A 20155-nucleotide genomic window follows, 5' to 3' on the forward strand; every position below is an offset into this window, starting at 1 on the left:
GTAGTGGATTTTGTTACTTTATTCTTTTTTGACGACGATTAAACGATGTGAAAGATAAAATAGTCTCGAGTGTCTGTATTTCGCGTCTCGCGCTAATGTCGCGATTATGTTAACAGAGTCGCTCGAAAAAGTCCATGGTCTCTTGAATCGGAAGGAAAAAAAAAAGATGAGAAGCTTCGCCTCGCCTATGTCTCTCACTACGCTCCACTCCGCTATATATACATATATATTATATATATATATATATACGTAAACGTATATACGTGTATATACACATATACATACGACGCCTCCGCGAGCAATATATATGTGTATATTACGACATAATACATGAACGTGTCTAGTATATATTGTACAAAACCATATATCTGTGCTACACCTAATCGATGTAAACCACCCCTTCATCGCTTCAGTAACGTATCTGTATTTTCACCCTTCTCTCTGCAACTGATATTATACATGTAACTCTGAAAAGACTTGTACTAATGACATCTCGAAATTAACAGTAATCGAAACGGGAAGGAGAAACGACTGAGACGCGATTCGATCTTGTAGAGTTATCAAATTCGCGGTAGCCATCCGGTAGCCTTAATTCTTGTTATGGAGTTTCGTGGCGCGAACCACGAAACTTTCGTAACACTCGGGTAAATATGGTACAGAACCTCCATTTCGCTAACGCTTGGAGTTGCCGGATTCATAGAGCGATCCTTTGAGCTGAGTTTTGTTGCTAATTCCGCCGTGTTTGCGTTGGTTACCTAGGAGAGATGTTCTCTGACCGACGTACGAACGTCCGATTCTCATTTTCGGTATCTGCACAGAGATTTCAAGCGAACGAAAAATAAAATCTCTTTGAAAATATGTTACTCGAATATTAAATATAAGCAAAATATTTTTATTATCTCGACAACAAAATTGCAATAATAATATGATAGGTGAAATATTCAAGTATGAATCCGGAACACTTGGTAAACTCATTATAATTTTATCTTGAAAATTAACTCGGAAAAACTCGATTGAAGATCGTGTTCTCGTCGTTTCTCGTGTCAACGAAAAAGCCGCTCTTAGCAGACTTTCGAGTTCTATTATGTGCCTGCGAAGGGATCAGCGCAATCGAAGAACTCGTGCGCGAAAACGACGTTTGCAAGCGCTCCAACCGGAGGAAGGAAAATGCGGGAAAGACCTTCGATCAATCGATGAATTGCTGAGATTGATAGGAGCGGGTGTGGGTTAGAATTCGGACGAGATCGAGTGTGTGCACTTTGGTATGCACGCGCGACTGAGCGAGTGCATGTGTATGTGTGCGCAAGTGGCTCCTGGAATTTGATCATTACCGTCGGTCGTTCGTTTCGCGACGATGATAATAACTCTTACCTCGGTCGTTCGCCGTAATTGCGAAATGCATCATCGTGCACGATCGTCGTTGCGTCGACACGATGCGGACTGCGGCGCTTATGCGCATTCGGGCGTTTTCCGGCCTACATTTTGCCCTCCCTTCTAGAAACACTTAAGACATATTTCACTAGAGGCATTTAAAATGTTGTCTTCCAGGTACTCTTGCGTCGTCCGGACTTAAGAACTTCTACTGGTCCAAGTAGAAGACATTCCTTAATCAGACTTTTTTACAGAGCTCTTCGTTTGAGGAGCGAGATTAGCGTCGCGCATTGCGTTGGTGTGCATTTTTTTTTTTTCAGACGGAAGCGCATCGATATATGAACGAGATTGCATTTTTTTTGTTTTCTTTTGTTTTCTTTTTTACAAAACGAAATGCGTCCCGTTCTTCCGCGAAGAGTAGCAGCTTTAACAATATTTTCACACAGCTGATACTCTTCGTCGCGAGGGAGAAGGACTTGCGCGTCCACGTAACGGTGGATGATGAAAGTATGATGACGTGCGGCCTGGTTGGTTGGTGTTTCAGTCGCCGGACACACAGGCGTGGCAGAATGATTACCTGCAGGGCACGGGCTGCGAGATGTACACGGAAACCCTCTCCCCGTCCTTTACCGGGATGACATTTCCCCAAGCCAGCGAGTAAGTTCTCGCTGTCAACGGCTGTCACACACGTAACCATTACCGACAACAAGACAACGTCAGTCACGCGAACACACACTGAACACGTTACACGTTACATGAAATTGACAACCATACGGACCCATTCGTGTGAATGGAAAAAAAAAAGGAAACATATTATGGAAATTTATCAACACAAAGTACACTCGGTCACAAATTTCTTTTCTGTCTTTTTTTCACTCTTTTTCTATCTACTTTTACATCTATATTTATATTCGCCTTTTATACCTTCGTCTCACGAATTATTTAAATACACTAAACAGTCCCGATATCGAGACGTACATACATATATATGTACCTACATTACATTACATATCTAATACATATCTATACTTGAGAACGTATATACATCGCCCCTCACCTCGGTCTTTTTAGCCTTTGAACGATTTTCTTTAACTTTTTACTATAGTCTCTATTACATATATACGTCTTTGTCTACTATTTTTATCTTTCTTTTTTTGTTTGGATTTTGCGTAGAGTAGTTCAGTTTTTGAGCTGTACGAGTCTATTATTTCTCTCTTTCGTTATTTTGTTTTTCTTTTTCTTTCGACCGAACCCCAGCCTATATTTTTTCCGGCCATTTTCTCGTGCTGCTCGAAATTCTGCACAGACCTTTGTGAATTGCGTAGAAATGAAGTAGAGATACGAGATATCGCGGACGAATGCGGACCCTCCTCGTGGCAGTCACGGGGAAAGCAAAAGTTGCGGTCGATCGCGCTCGGTATAACTGAGGCCGCCTGATTGGCAACGAGGGAATCGGAAACAAAAGTGTTTTAAACGTTCGACCTCGGAAATTGCTGGAAATACGGGGCGCACGCGATTTGCGTGTGCGAACGACAGCGCGTGATTCCGAAAATGTTATATCGGGCGAACGACATGACGACCGTGTCGCGACCGCCGAACCGTGGTGTCTCTGTATTCCAAACATCGTTTTGCAGAACAATTGATATCGGGATTGGAACTGCGCGTGGCTTAATCCTTTCACAGCTCGATTCGTTTACCGCGACCCATGCGAGTCTTTTCCTGCGTTTTTTAAACTAATTTTTCTTGCTTGTTTTTATTCCGTTAGTGTTCACGTCTGCGTTAAATGTTTCTGACATATGTTCTAAATTCTAAAAGACCGCATTTTACCGAGGAGAATTAAAAACGATGTTGGAAACAATAAAGTTAATTTAATTTTTTTACATCAACTTTTTCTTTCATCGGATATTTATCATTGTTGAAATTGTTTAAAACGTTAATTGTACATTATTTGAAATTAAGTCGCGTTGCGAAGAAAGTAATTAAAGAAACTCGTAACGTTCGTGTATGTTAAATGTCACGAAAATGACTCGATTTTGTCGGCCTTGAACGTTTTAATCTTAAATCGACGCGAGCACGACACATCCGCGGCATAACGTGACCGACAGTCATTTTGAGTTCTAATTACTTGCGAACAGACTGCGTGCACAATATCCGCATTCGTCCCGATAAATCGTGCATCCCGCTTCGATTACATCACAGTTTTTTTGCGGCGCAACGTGAGACGAAATGAGAAAGAACGCGCGCGCGCATTATTGTGAGAAATCGATCAAAAGACATATGCGATTTTATTGACAGAAAAAATTTTCTGTCAGAAAAAATTCTTTTTCCGAAGAAAGCTTATACACAGACTCTTTTTTGACGAAACATAAACGGGCAAGACTTTTGTCAATTTTTGTTTTCAAGTCAATAACGTCCGTATTCTTGTCATGGTGTGTGTTCTCTTAGATGTAGCGTTCTAATCTTCTCTTAACAAAACGCGTTCTTTGTACACGCATGCCTGCTGCTCTTTTTTTTTTACCAATGTGTACAAATATGTGGAAATACTGATTCTTGTAACACAGGTAGAAGTGTACGGGTGGATATTGATCGTGGCTGCCGATTGAACAGTAAATATTTCATTAGAACGCACTGTTTCGTTTAACAGATAACTTTAATATCGAGTTCGCAGTTTCTGTCTTGACAAAAGTTATCCGGGGGTAACATCATATATATACGTGGGTGTCGCGCTTCTTGCGAACACTAATAACGTTTTGTAGATAACTGCTCGCTGATACTGGGACACACGCACACAAAAATTAGTTGTTGTATCTGTATAGTTGCGTACATTCAAAATTGATTACATGGTGATTTCATACAAATACGCTGCATATATGTATAAAACACAAAATAGATATATGCAGAGTGTATGTAGAAAATGCTTACAATGTGTATAATGAAAATTTATTTGGTGTATTTTATACAATAACAAATGTTTGTTTGAATGTTATTTGAGTGGGAACGATCGGAATATATGTAAGCATTTACGAGGAAGTCTACATATACGATTTCATTTTATCGATTATAGATATAAATAAAACAATTACATATCGTAAAATAAAATTTTACACTTTAGAACACACACATACACACACACACACATAGTAAAAATATGCAATATTTATATTATCCTATATCGATATTATTGCTAACATTTGTTACCGTGATGTCTCACGACAAAATTGTCTTACATTCGAGAGAACCGTGAAATTTTCAAGGACGAAGTAAACGTATTGTTTTATTAATAATCCTTTCTCAGCCGTCTGAATATTGCACCGTATTTTGCCTATTTACCACGACCTGCATCGCGCCGATCTTCGATTTCCCAATTTTGCTGTAATTTTCAAGATCGGCGAATTGCGGTCGCTATTTCCGCGAGACATTAGAATATAGAAAATAGCTATGTGAATTCTTCGACTTTTCTCTTTTATTTATGCGCACACTTGGATTGTCGCCATTTGATTTGCGTGTATGAGAGATCTATTTGTAAGAAGTGACTTTATATACACATATATTTATTAGATACTATAGATATATACCTAGAAATACTTTTCTCTCTCTCTCTCTCTCTCTCTCTCTCTCTCTCTCTCTCTCTCTCTATGTACATCGTATACAATTGTATACATATAAAAATGCTTTGTCGAACGTCAGCTAATCCGTAGGATCCTTACACGGAAACGCAATTGGACCTCTCCCGAATATCTTCTGGGACTTTGAAGTAGATTAAGAAAAACTTAGAGCGTAATATATATAGATTGAAAAGAAACTCTGTTTTTTCGATCTATCTTGGCATGTTTCGGCTCGTATTATTATTAGATAAGTAATGATTCGTTTACGTAATTACTCCCTTGCACGATTGCTTGAAGTTACTTCATCGGTGTATGTATCGGTGCATCGCTTGCGTAATTGCTCAATGTTATCACCGAGGTGATATAACGAAGGCGTTGATATACACAATTAGATAAAAGTAGAATTTGGTCTGTCTTAGATAAAAATAAATAATACGTAAATTGTGTGTGATCAACGTCCTGTTACACTGTAGGTGAACACACACGTATCTTAATATCTAACACATATTCGAGAATGAACGAAGAGCATAAAGTATTAAACACAATGATATCGTACAAACGTGAAAAATACATTGTACACATGTAGTCAGTTTTTATTTGCCGTGTTTTAAGCATGAAAATAAAAATACTTTATGTGCTATCCGTTTGCATTCAACGCATTTTGTGGTGCAAACAATGAAACTTGAATTTGCATGCGGTTCTTATATACTTTTTATATACACTTAAGAGAACAATATATATATTTGCTTCAATAAAATTGGAACAAAAATTGCTTAACATAATAAAAAGAAACACGAATTTAAGTTTCATTGTTTGTTTAACGCATACGATACTGAGTTGTTTTCAACTTGCTATGATTCTGAAATTTTGTTATTTCTTTGCAATTTAAGTTCAAGGATTTACTTATAAAATATTATTACATTTTATACGCACATTTTATACGTAGTTTACACACAACTCATTATCTCTGCAGTACTTTTTGTTGCTTAATCACAATCAATAATCATTTTTTTTTTGTGATACAATATTTGTCACGTTCGTAAATGTGTAAAAACGAGCAAAGTGTACGCAGACTTTCTGTTAGCTTTGATAATATTCAAACAGTATGCTCTCGCGAGGCATCGAATATTACGCATGACTTCGTCGTAGGTTGTGCTTCACGAAACTGAAGCTCCTGCTACTGGCCATCGAGATAAAGGGCGAAGGAGGCTCCGACAGTAAGATCTCGATTAACCCACGTGGTGCCAAGATCGCTGCAAATACTCAGGGATTCTTCATTGCTCAATCTGCTGACGAAGTGAAGCGGTAAGAACGATCAAAACATTTCCAATGAAACGTGTCACGTTTCGTTATTTATATTTCTCTTTATTCGTGCGCCGTTTTAATTTGATCTCCCGCAACACGTTTCCGTAATCAGATATATTTTTCGAAATTCCCTACAAAAAATTAACGTTTTTTTCTCTGTGTTTTTTATTTTGCAGAGCGTGGTTCTATTGCAAAGCATGCCACGAGGAAATTAAAGACGAGACTCTGATCAAGAAGTGCAAGTGCAAAAATTGTAAGTCTTTCTAGCCCAGTGATCCTTTTAAAAAACAGCCTTTTTCTTGCCAAATTTTCTGCTATAAACGATATATACATANATATATATATATATATATATATATATATATATATATATATGTATATATATATTTTCTCTTACCGGTTTTACCATACATATATACACGGGAAAAAAAGATTTGCTAGAATAGCAAGAAATTCGTTACTATATGGCCAGCAAAAAAACATTTGTTAAGTTTAGTAAAATTTTTGTTTTGCCAACAAAACATTTTGTTGATGAAACAAAAAATTTCGTAGGGTCAACCATTTTTCTTGCTGACCATATAATAGCAAAACTTTTTTTTCCGTGTACTTATATCTATATGTTCTAATCATATAACTGTACACAGATGTACATAGAACGCGCTCGATATATCTGATCGGTGGTGAATAACATATTGCGAGTCGCACGCGCGCGGCGGTTTTCGTTACATTTCTCTTTCTCTCTTTCTTTCTTTCTTTTTCTCTTCGTCAATCAAGATACTTGTGACGGAGTGTTGCAATTTGCCACCGGTGTGACTCGCAAGATTATATTAAATGTCTCTCCCGATACGTATATAAAATAACAAACGTACAAACGCGAGCGGATCACGTAGAAAGCTCTCTTTATCTTCAACCCTCCCTCCCCTCAGGCTCATCTCACCCGGTTTTTTTGCCGGCTCACCCTTATTTTGCCCTTTGTCCGTTTGAGAGCGATAACAGTAATAAACTGCGACTATGATTAACGAAGTGACATGGTTATGACGATCCTATTGTGGTATATGATCTAGTGGGGCAGCAGCAGCGCTCCTGGGGCCGGGACTTAGGTAACGTCTCACACAAAACTCGTTCGTTAAGTCTAATACTTTACTATCATCTGTGACACTATCTCTCTCTCTTTCTCTCTCTTTCTCTCTGTCTCTCTCTCTCTCTCTCTTTGTCTATTTCTTTTTAACGTCTTGATTTTAATCTTCTTACCCTTTTTAATACACGATTTCTGGCTCTTGACCCCTGAACTCTGTCTCTCTCATTCGCCCAACATCAACTAACAACTCTACTACTCATCGCCATTTTGAGTGTTTCTACTTGTTCTTGCCTTTCTGTATACTTTTCTGCATTTTTGTATTGAAACTCTGTCTGTTTCGCGCCTCTTTGAGAATATTCTGCCCTTCTCTGTTTCAGTTTTTTTGTCCCCCTCTTTCTACTTCTCTCTCTTTGTCTTTGTACTTTTTTCTTTCTCTCTCTCTCTCTCTCTCTCTCTCTCTCTCTGTGCCCTATCGATACATACACGCCTCTGACATTGATCAATCTCTTGCAAACCAAGGTGATCATTATGAGGATGATTATCTTAATGACGATAATGATCGATATATGACGATAATTGCATCTTTTATTTCTCCATTGCAAGACGCCCCCAAGGCGATGCTATACAATCGGGTGTTTCTTCATTTTTCATGTCGCTCAAAGAAATAAACAAAACAGAACGAAAGTTGCGCGCATATTTTTTTTCAAATATGCGATATGTCAATAAAAGCCCATCGGATGAACAAGCGTATTGCCGCGCGATTCTAGTGGAAAATTCATTGCATATTTAAATCGAAACGGATACAATTGCTTTTTGTAACGCACGTTGAATGTGATTCATTCAATTCGCCGCGCGGAAATTTATACGCTCGCGCTCTTGGTCGCGCGAGAAGCGATGTGAAAAATGAAGTACCGAGTCAACACGTAATTCCCGATAGTCCAGTCAGTTGGCGCATGTCCACCTGACCGAGAACGAAAACTAGTCTGCACTGAACTATAGTGTGTGCCCCTCTCTCGCTCGCCTCGCATGCATGACTAGCTCCCGGATTCGGATCTGTTTTACGCCATTACTGGTAATGACAACAGCTTTTTTCTCTCAATTACACACTGTGAACTCTAACACCGCCCTCTTTACCTCTCTTTCTCTTTCTCTTTCATCTTTTCCGAAACTTTTCTTCAGGCGTGTGTCAACTCTCTCTCTTTCTCTTAGTTTTCTTTTTTTCTCTTCGTTCTCTCTCTCAGCGTGCTAGCTGTGCCTCATCGACGAGATCTCGATCGGTTGGCGATCGAGATCGACGCACACACGATCCACGTATGGCATTTTATCTGCGCGCGATTCTCACGTTCGCCGATCGTTTTTCTCGTTGTCTTGAATTTCGTCGTGAGAGATTGGGATCGTTTGGTGGTGCGTCGACGGCAGGAGCGTTTCCGTCCGTTCCACAAACGAGTGAACGACGACCGCCGTATTGCCGGTCGCCCGTTCAAACACATCGGGGAGGGGGGGGGGGCAGTAGACCATAGAGTCTCGATCTCTTCATGGAGACTCTCCCTCTCTTGATTCCGACAATTCCGTTCATGTCACGCGCGACATACCGTATCGAGGCGTTACACTACTAGTACACAAGCCATGTAACACAAGCCATAGCCACATAATTCTCTCTCTCTATCTATCTCTCCCTCCCTCTCCCTCTCTCTCTCTCTCTCTCTCTCTCTCTCTCTCTCTCTCTCTCTCCTCTTTCTTCCTCTCCCCGAGCGGGAACTTATCGCTCAACCAATCACACAATCAGTCCGTGTCCATATACAGGAACGGCAATACCCTAAACCCTGGGCAATCAACGTTTCCCGGTACTCGGTGTTCCCCTCGAGTACCGAGCGATCTGAAATGTCGATCAAATTGCAACCGCAGTGTTAATCCGATTTTAGGTTTTCGGGGAAAATCCGCCGATTGATGAGGAAATGCCGGAGGTAAACTTGCGACGAGCCGAGCTTAATTTACGTTTTACAGCGTTGCGTTATGTATTACTCTGGATGTGTCCCCCGTTTGTTATATATACGTTAAATATACGTTATTGTGACTAATATATTGCCATGTGCGAATTCGTACGTGGACCGACGCGGCAATTTTGCGTTCCGTCGTCGTTCTGTTTTGACGCATAATTGCACCAGATCAATCGGAATATGAACTCTCGAACGGTATGTTAATTTATTGAAATCTGTCGTAGCGCGCTAGTAAATATATATTTTTTTTGTATCGAGCATATTTACATTCGCGATACATGAAAGCATTTGCAATTCCATTGGCGCGCACGTACACATACGAATTCCGTCAAAGTTGAGTTATTAAAAAAACCGTACACGTCGTGAACGCAGAGAGATATTCACGTTTTTATTCCTCTCGTATACACACACCGTGTACTACTGTTTGTTCATTTTTAAACCCGTGTCTGGGTCGGTCGCTGTGGATGCTTGCAGATGTTGGGATGATGATGATGCAGACCGGCATGGTGAAGGGAAACACTGCCTACAGCAGTTACCTCGACGGTACGCCTGTTCCCGCGACTTTCTCCTTTTGTCCTTTATTCCATAAAAAAAAAAAAAACCACGTCCACCTGTCGCAGTTGCTGCGACACTTTGTCAGCGTGAACAGGATCGATTGTCTTTAATTGACAAAAATCTTCTTTTGTTGCTATTAAAATTGCTGATATAATATATATTCGTATCCGTTATTCTGACAAAGTGCGTTCTGCCGGAACTTATAATTTTTCTCGCCCGTCTACCGAACTATCGCGATAGAACTGCACATTGACGCAAATGCATGACTTAAATATATACATCACGTACCACTGTATATCCGCGATACATTACGAAAAATACAACGCCCGGCAGAGCCAGGTCAACCTCCCGATATGTAACGAGGTAAGATGGCGTAAGTGATACTAACTATGCATTGGTCAGACCGGCGGACTATTCGTTTTCACTTACCGCGTGCACTTACACCACAGTACCCGTATTTGTTCGATGCTCTCCTCCCACTTGATTCGTTCGATTATGTATTACATATTTATTGTTGAGCTTTCGCTAGAGCTGATGGTATTTACATGAATGAAATTATCGAAAGCATCGTTTTCTGATATATATTTACATACAGCAGCATATAACAATTTTAACAGTAGCACTAACGTTGTTGGCTGCTTCCTTTCTCCTTTGACACCTAGGACTCCCGGGGGATTTTGAAGTAACCAAGCACGCCGATTGGACAAGCGGACATCGCAAATTGATTAATTTATATTTTGCATAACGTTTAGCTTTTGGTCCGTATCACACAAATTTGTATCGATATGTGGTCTCGCTTACCGCGCGCAGATAAACGCATTCTCTTTGCACGTTGCCGAGCCCGTGCATTTTGTGTCCTCACGTTCAAATGGCTGCCACCACCTAAAAAAAACACCAATCGAGACGAGTTTGCTCATATCGTATTTTCAGGCTTGCTAACGATTATCGTTATTTAACTTGTTGTTTCAGTGTGCTTACGTGGAGTATTATTGATAATTTAACTTTGTTGCGTGCCAGTTTCAAATTATCGCGCAATATATCGGTTTATTCATATCGCGCGCAGCATAATGTTCACTCTACCTCTCTCCTCTCTCTCTTTCTCTCTTTCTCTCTCTCTCTCACTCTGTCTCTCTCTTCTTTCGCCCCGAACCGCCATTGTTGCGTCAAATAATCGGCACGATTTGAAACTGGGACGCCAACGTTTTTGTAGGTGTATGTACACACACACACACACACATATACATATATATATATATATAAGGTTGCCCAATATCATATATTTTGAACATATACCTACATTTCTTCTTGTAGGATAAATTAACCGCAATCGACAGTATTACCTTAGGTCACCTTATATATGTATATCTATTATGTAAAAATATGCATTGGTTTTTGCACAGATCAAACGTTCTTCGTGAGATAAATATTTATTTATTTTTCGTTTATGTGAGACTTGAGTTTAATACACAAATATTAGTAAAAATACAAATATGGAAAATATATTAAAATATTTTTAATATTTGAACTCCCGAAGAACGTTTTGTTATTATATTTGCATAATAACTATAATTAATCATTGTGAAATGAAGCTACTTCAGCAATTTTTTCTTTTGATCTATAACGCCAATTGCAGTACAAATTAAAAAAGTAGATTATTAATTACAAAAGTTTTTACTGCCATGTTTGCGAGTATGTGGATTTTTACAAGTTGAATTTTTATATATTTCTTATATTTTCTAAATTTTATCATATATTATAGTTGATATATATATATAAGTAATTTGCAGGTTTACTGCATTCTGATTACATATCTTTTTCTTATTCTTATGTAACTTGAAACTAATTTAAGGACTAGGAAACAATCTATCAGAAATGCGTTATTAAATATACGATATTGATCTTTTATGTTCATGCACGTGTAATTCCGTTTCCGTGATATAGTTTCAATGTCGCTAAGTGCGGGTGATTAATTGGATTCAGCACGCAACCAGAAAAAGCACCAAGACGTAAGCTTACCATGAGCTTATACAGCTTACAGGGACGATGATAATCGATGCCCAGGGTTTATCGAACACATCGGCTAAAAATACTTCATTCCCCCCTTCACATATCGAGCATATTCGACACCACTCGCCACATCACAACAATAACAGCGACACACACACACACTCTCTCTCTCTCTCTGTCTATCTTTTTCTCTCTCTCTCTCTCTCTCTCTCTCTCTCTCTCTCTCTCTCTCTCTCTTCAGATAACTTTGTGTGCACCGCTAATCGTATTTTGCGAGAAAACGTTTTTTCAATACGAGGTATTCCTGAATATGAAGTTTCAACCGCACACACATTCACACATACGCACACCACAACGCCGCAGATATATAATCTTTTGTGTTACGACCCTCACCGTAAGCCGAAGTAAATTATGCAATGGTTCTAACATCAGTGTGTTAATAATAAATCTCTCCATCGAAGGTCACGTTGCAATGAACCGCGATTTCGAAAACGAATCGGGAATGTATATTTGCGATCTTTTAAATTTACATAAACCAAACTCGCGACAGATTGTTTTCGCGATTTATTTTCATTTATATGATTTTTTAAAATTATTTTTTACGTATTCTAAACACACGTCTAAGTTCGTTAAACATTAAGGTAAAATGTTAAAAATTTATAATTAGTAAGTTAAATTAAATATTACTTCGAAAAGTCAGATCGAGTGGAGAAAATTCAGAGATGAGATATGGACGTTTTTTAACATCCTTATCTTCACGAGCTTCAAGATCAGACACTCGCACTGAATACTAAACGTGACATATCGATCGGGACCACGGATTTAGACCCCTACACCCGTTGAGACCCCCGCATCTAGGTTGACATTGTTTTGGTGTGACAACTAACAGCTCTGGTTCTCCTCCCTTCGGGCAGTGGCCACATTCCGGAAAGGCGTTCGGGCTGTTCAAATGGTTGGAAGAGCAAGTACGTATCCCCCGTGTATAGACTGTGTACCAAGCGTAATTTTTTTTTTTTTTTTTTTTTTTAATCCCGATGCAAAAATTTATGAACGGGGTGTGATTACAAAAGAAAGAAAAAGAAAAACCTCACAATCGAACGGCACGGCCTTTAATTCGATAGAAACGTCAATATTAAAAAAATTAAACATTTATGAAATGATAAATAAAAATTAGAAAACTAATAAGTGCAAAAATGTTACTCATTTATGTAATTTAAATCCGATTGTTTTAGTCTTACAATAACGTAACTTTGTTACATCATTATCAGATTATTAGTGTCAATCGGGAGAATAATTGAGATTTAAAGGTCATGTCTGTGTGAGACAATTCTATAATACAATTAAATCATTCACTTGAGTAATATACTTTTTCAAGAAACAAAATTTTTGCTCTGTATCTTTAAGTGATTTAATGATAAGGCCTTGATGATTACAACATATGTGTGTGCTCTTTCTTCCTTTTTCTTCTTATATATAATAATTATATTTACATTTTACACACAAAGTAATAAACTCCATCATCTATGTTTTTATTCTTTTTTTGTAATTTTTTTTTTTTTATCAAGGCCTTTTTGTCTACAAATAGTTTTGTGATAAACGACAAGTTAAAAAGAAAAGTTACTGTCTACATCTGCAAGAAGACTAGCACAACGCGTGCGATCATCATAAACAGATCTTTTTGTCGTTCTAGATACTTGCACTATTACTTGGCTTATGTTTTTCTTGGCAAATTTTGTTAATTAAATAATAAGAGAAAACGTAACGTCGTTGTGCTAATCTGCCAAAGTTCGTTCGGATTGATAAGTGGTTCCAGCGTAGAACGTCGTTAGTGTTTGAGTCCCTATTTTGATGTGGTGTTCTTAACTATTTTTTGCAACCGAGACTTACACTACTATCTCTCAGTGTCGTTTTGAATGTAGTCTTTTTTTTTGAAAGTGTGTCAGTGTTATTTAAATGGTTTAATTGTTGTGAGTGACTCATGAAAATTAATTTAATTCGATTGAGAACCGGCGTGATGTGACTGTCTTATATAAACTTACCTCTAATTAACCTTTGCATCGGTGTTCGATATTTATAATAACTCGACGTGTAATTAGAAATATACTTTAGATTTAGACCTTTTATTTATTACGTGGATTTTTACTCGCGTTCTGTGGCAGAAACAATTAATCATTGAATACCGAAAAATTCCCGTAACGTCGTTGTAGTCTGACACTGCTTTGATATTTCTCATAATTTCATTTTCTCAACGTCATACAACAGTTATAAATATTATCACTAATTGGTAAATGGAATACCTGTGTATTTCAAAAAAACAGTTCGCAGAACACTCGTTGAACTCGCGGCGTTAACGTCACGACGCTATAACGGTGATGTTCATTCGCGTTATCTCGCAATCGGATGAGTGTTATTTACGTATTGTATTGTAATAACACACGCACGTGTCAACGAGCGTTTTGTGCTAAAAAAAACACACACACATATTGGCTATCGGAGCAGCTTCGCGAAAATTCGTTACCAAGCGCGCGCGCGAAAAGATCGATGAAACGCTGGCGACCGCCTGTTACTCCGATCGCCATGCCACTTTTTTTTCTCTTTTCGGAAGCAGATCGGTGTTTGCCGGTTGTATAAGCACCAAGTCTTTACGATGTTTTAGCTAGACGTGAGCGATGCGCGCGTAAGTGAAGTAAAACAGACGTCAACTGATTTAACACACTCAAAACTTTCCACTCGTCGTCACTTGCATCGCTCATTTGAGAGCCACCCGTGAGAAACATCATATTGCATTAAGTGTCAAAAGTACTCCACACACACATACACACACACACATGTACACACGCATATACATGTAAATTCACATATTTACGCGATAAAGCAAATACACGCCTTCACATACACAACATATACGCGCGCGCACGGGCTCACGACACAAAATCCGCAAGCCAAGACTCTTTTAACTAACCTCTGTATATGTGTCTATCTGTCCGAACTATCTTCTCTTCGTCTCCTCTACTACCGCATAGGTGAAGACCTCTCGTACTACGCAAGTAAGTCCAGCCAAAGCGCGGGTGTATATTGTAACGTTTTATCTATACATATATATATACATATGCATCTACTTCTTTGTACATATAATATGTTGTTCCACGCCAGCCGCGGCCGCGTTCATGAAGCGAAGGCGCAATTTAGAATAATATCTGCGAGAGACGCACGCATCACGCGTTGCAACGCGTTCGTAGAAAAGCATAGGCTAAAAACAAAACGCGAGACGTACTATCGAGTTTTACAAAGCAGTAACAACCAAGCTGTAACCACCGCCGCAGGCGCTACTGCCGATGAAGCGTACCACCTTTTGCACGTTTTCTTCGAACATACATTCCGCTTGAACTATCCCTCATTTTCCAATCCGCTTGATCTTACGAGCAAACAGATCGAATGAGACTGATCGGGTTGCATAATAGAACCGATTGCGTTTGATCGAACACATTTTTCTCAAACACGACTCCGATATACTATGCGGAGCGCTCAATATCGAGTCGCGAAAAGTAGACTATTATACGATTTCATGAAAAATTCTGCAAATTTTATACGACATTTGCTTCGAGTTGAAATAAGAAAAGAGAAACGTAGTGAAATAATACCGCAAAGAGAAGGATATTTCTCTTTGTGATATTTTATAAAGGTTTGTTTCTTTGAAGTATAATGTTTTTCGCGTTGTACGTACAAGAATGTGTTTTCATATTCCGTCGAGCGCGAGATACGTTTTATCGCATAACTCGATTTATCGATTGAAGCCGTTCTCTCTCTCTCTCTCTCTCGATGATATCCATTTATCATCTTCCTTCCAAGAAAGTCAGGAAGTCCGCAATTTCTCGGTTTATGAACAGCGCGCAAGAGGGAGGAAGGGAACGAAGAATTGCACTGCGCGCGCGATTATCAAGAACGCTTTCTTGGAAGGAGCGTGCCAAAGAGAATTTTACACTTTGACTTTTCGAGCGAGGAAACGAAAGGCATGTTTATATGGCTTTTCTAATTAGTGTTATTTTGCTCAATGGGCCTCGAGTAACTGCGTATAAAGGAAAGGTTTCACACGTGCAATAATTGTCTTTTTGCAATAATTTTTCTGTACACCGGTCGGTCTCTCGATGTTTGTTCGAACCGAGACACAAACGGTCTCTTCCTTCTTTCTCTCTTTCTCTCTTTCTCTCTCTCTCTCTCTCTCTCCTCTCTCTTTCTTTCTTTCTTTCTCTCTCTCTCGTCTTATCATCGCGCGAGCAAGTACCACGTTAGAACCTAAAGAAGAAGTCTCCCTTTTCCTCCCCCTGCTTTCAGTAGAAGAACTCTATAATCTTTCATGCACCCTTTCAATATATACTTTCCGTGCTTTTGCAAAAGTCTTTGTCGTTTTGCACGTGAATTCTCTTTCCTGCCTCCCTTCCTTCGGAGGATGCAAAAGCGCACACTGACAATGCCGAGTAAATATTCACTGTAAAGTCGTATTACTGCATGCTTCTTAGAACACGATACATCATGGCGTAAGTGGAGATGACACGATCGCTCCGCTCTCCCTCTTTGCTTTGTGCGTTGAGATAAAAAGTAAGTAAAGATCGCTTCGTTCGCGCGCGGCTTGACACCCTTTCTTCACTTGCGTCATCTTCGGCATGAATTTCAAGACTTTTTGAGCATACTGCACGTTTACGATCGCACAGATCGATCTCAGTATCGTGTCGTAAAAGCGTTCCCGCAACATGGACGAAGCCGCTTATTAATTTTGTTCAAATCTCGTAAAACACCCTGTTGTTTGTATATATTCGTCCACGTTGTTGCTGTATTACTCGTTGTTTTTAGAATTTTAAACTTACACACTTGTCTTCTCCACAGTTTTAGTTATAGAAAATATTTTATTAGCGACACACTCTGAAAAGGCCGTTTCAGCTTGACATCAATTTAATATTTATTATATAAATATGTAAATTTAACGTGCAACAGCTTGTATAATGGCAAAAATCAAAATTTAATGCTTCTATATTTTATGCAGATATTTTAGCGCAAGGTAAGCAAAAATCATTTTTATTATTTTTGCTCGGCAAGCAAATCTATTGTAATTGAAAACAAAGTTAAGTTAAAATATGTACATCGTCATGCAAGACGCTGAAACGGAACTTTGCTTCTAGACGTTAAATCGCAGATTTAGTACTGTCGAACGATAGAGTAGCAACTATAGGCCTTAGGTACTTAGTTAGGGTAGCTAACATGTGTAGTGGTTTGTTACAGACGACCACCATCCTCCTCCCACATTCACTCCGCCAGAACTGCCCAAGATGGTTCACGTAAGAGGTACAGTTACACCTCAATCAAAAAACCATGCTATCAATCTCGCAAGCTGCCCTTTCTAATTTCGATCGGCAATATATACGACACGAATACACTGACGAAAAGTCGCTTGATAAGATTAGCAAATCGAAAGTTTAGCTTGTAAAAAAAAAAAAAAATAAAAAAAGTCACTGCTCTCAACTGACATCGAAAATTCGATCTTCCGCATTTGATACGCTTCGTCAAACACGCTTGAGTGAGATTTCTTACTACGTTTTCATTTATACCGGAATTTTTATTGAAATTTTAAAATGCGTTATATTTTACACGCATTTGGAGAAAGTGGAAAATAGTTTAAAACTCAATGAGGTGTCATAAGTATTTGCTCCCTAATGGCGAACGTTCGTATATATTTATACACATATTCTTGTATGTTCTACTTTCTCCATTAAATAACACGTGCATGCAGCTCTCTTTCTGATAGATTTAAAATTGACTCACATTTTTTTCTCGTTATTTTATTTTTCAGCACAAGTTTAGTGTACATTAAGAAATTATTATTTTAAGTTTTGTGTTATCTCCTTATCACACATAAAATTTTTATTATTTTCTGCAACTTGCGAAATATAAGACATTATTTTGTTTTATATTTCTAAGTTTTGGTAAAATAATAGATTGCACACACACAAACACACACACACACACACAGAGTTTTAGCATAGTTATACTAGCACACATATCTAGTAGTTTTATAGAATTTAATTTTGGAATTATTTACTTTGCTTTTTTCATAGATAAAATTATTAATACAAAATGTAATTGACTATTAATTAATTGTTTGGTGAGTACTTATTATTTTAAAGTAGAATTATATTTTGCGACGGACCGTGCGTATCATATTTAAAAGCGTTGCTGTAATTGTTTATCATTCTAATAATTACCATAGAATATTTTGTAATATACTTATTTATACGAGTAATAAATATTATCACAGAAAAAGTTTTAAAAAATATTGCTATGAAACAAATTTAAAAGGTGATTACATTCATATAATTCAAATGATCAGAACATTTATTGGTGCTCGTCTGCGTAAGTAGTAAATCTCGTTCTTAATTGTATAAGCGTTTCTCATACTTTCATACTTAATTAGGGTCTTAATAAAAGAATAAAATAATATAAAAAATTAATTAATTTTGAAATGTATTTTTTTATTTTTTATTTAATTTTTTTCTTATGCACATTTAGCATAATAAATTATATGGATTTAATTTGCTGAGTCACAGTATTTTTAACACAAGTTTGAGAAACGTTAATCGATAACCCAAGTATCTTTTGCTAAATTAATTTCTTCCTTTTGAGATTTGTGTGTATCGTAAATATAGAAATTTCTATCTCTTACATTTTTTTTAGAATATTACTTGTTCTACAATTGAGGATCGTTGATTTTTGTTCGTTGAAACGATACTTTGTGACGCTTTTCAGATCGATATCTTGTTGCTTACAACTGTACAAAACTCAATTTATAGATGTAGACAGCACGGTAGATTAAGAATAATTTCTCATATGAAGATATTTAAGTTTGACAACACCTGGCAAATATTCTATGTACACTTTATAATTTTTTTTTCTTTTTATCATTGCAGAAAATGATTGTTCAAGATACTACTGCGACAGGCGCCATATGTCATTTCTCTAATTAGCATTGTCATAATTTTTAATCGTTTCTAAAGTGAATTTAGTTACACAATTCTTATAAGTAAATGTTCTTGTGTTATAATTTAATTTCACTAAAAAGAAAAACCTCTACGTTTTATTTTATATTTAATAAAATAACCAAAGAGTGGCAAAAAATTAACGTTCAATTCTTTTATAATGTTCAAAATTGTAATTGAATTTTAATAGCTTTATTATTACACACAAAAGGCGCTCCTAATTTGATTGGTGCAATTAATTAATCCATTGCGTACATGTGAGACACATATGAAGTGAAGTATGCACGCCTGTCAGCATGGGGATTATTATCACGGCTTATTATCACGGAAGTAATACACGCAGTAATGGGGGGAGTCACACGGTGTGGCATTTTAATTGTCTTAACTTTTGTTGCTTTGCCCAACATTGACGGTAAATGTCCGGTGCTCAGATTTCGAATTAACACTGTCTTATCCATTTTAGGTGAAATCCGTGAACGAGGAGATGATCCAAATGGTAAGCTTTTTTTGTAATTTGCGAGTTTGCATTTAATGTTTTATTGATTTTTTTCATTGATCATCGATGATGTCAATTGTCTTCTATCCTCGTAGCCTTGAGAAATCATCGGAACTCCGTCGGGATGCCCATGATGAACTCGACGAAGCAGATCAACAAGGTGAAGCCGAATGTGAATCGAGCGACGAACGACAGCCTTTCCAGTCCGAATCAGCCGTATAATCAGAGGTATCTTAATTATCCCGCGCGTTATGATTTCATCATCATCCAAAGCATCCATCATCCGTAAACATCATCACTTGCATTGTCAATATTCTGTACAAACAATATACATTCTCATTCATAATCATTAATGAAGCAAACTACTCTCGTTAAAATGTCCCTGTTTTGCATCCGATCAAAGCACACAACACGTGCGAATTTCACTACTGAGAATTACAACAAAAATGTAAGAAAAACTATCTTTTCGGAAATTAGTTCGGGAATCTTTATTATTATTTTTTATTTGTATTACACACTTTGTGGACTCTTAACAGTGCACTCGACATTTAATACACACTATGAACATTGATATCGCTTTCCTTCAAGTCGCTTGAAACCAGGGACTTAATACCGGTATGATTTCAATACCGGTATTATACTAGAGATTGTATACCGAAACCGATATAGTACCGAAATTGAGTCTTACCGTTACCGTTATAGTACCGAAACCGATA

The 20155-nt window shown here is 37.8% G+C and overlaps 1 protein-coding gene across 39 annotated transcripts in view; it reads left to right on the forward strand.

Annotated features, from left to right (window-relative positions):
* LOC109859852 (calcium-activated potassium channel slowpoke) overlaps positions 1–20155 on the forward strand; it is a 90335-nt gene that overhangs the window by 61529 nt on the left and 8651 nt on the right. For 12 of the 39 annotated variants that reach the window (XM_020438478.1, XM_020438467.1, XM_020438474.1 and 9 more), the window contains exons 12-19: positions 6126–6281; positions 6458–6534; positions 7346–7381; positions 12833–12883; positions 14942–14965; positions 17193–17255; positions 19407–19439; positions 19535–19667. In XM_020438478.1, the coding sequence (XP_020294067.1) occupies positions 6126–6281; positions 6458–6534; positions 7346–7381; positions 12833–12883; positions 14942–14965; positions 17193–17255; positions 19407–19439; positions 19535–19667 (573 nt within the window). Of the gene's footprint in view, positions 1–1915; positions 2029–6125; positions 6282–6457; positions 6535–7345; positions 7382–9830; positions 9900–12832; positions 12884–14941; positions 14966–17192; positions 17256–19406; positions 19440–19534; positions 19668–20155 lie in introns of all 39 variants that reach the window. The other 27 variants (XM_020438497.1, XM_020438507.1, XM_020438496.1 and 24 more) reach the window with 14 other exon arrangements.

This window comes from Pseudomyrmex gracilis, unplaced genomic scaffold, assembly GCF_002006095.1.
Source record: "Pseudomyrmex gracilis isolate BER0280 unplaced genomic scaffold, ASM200609v1 scaffold_294, whole genome shotgun sequence".
Taxonomy (NCBI): Eukaryota; Metazoa; Arthropoda; class Insecta; order Hymenoptera; family Formicidae; genus Pseudomyrmex; species Pseudomyrmex gracilis.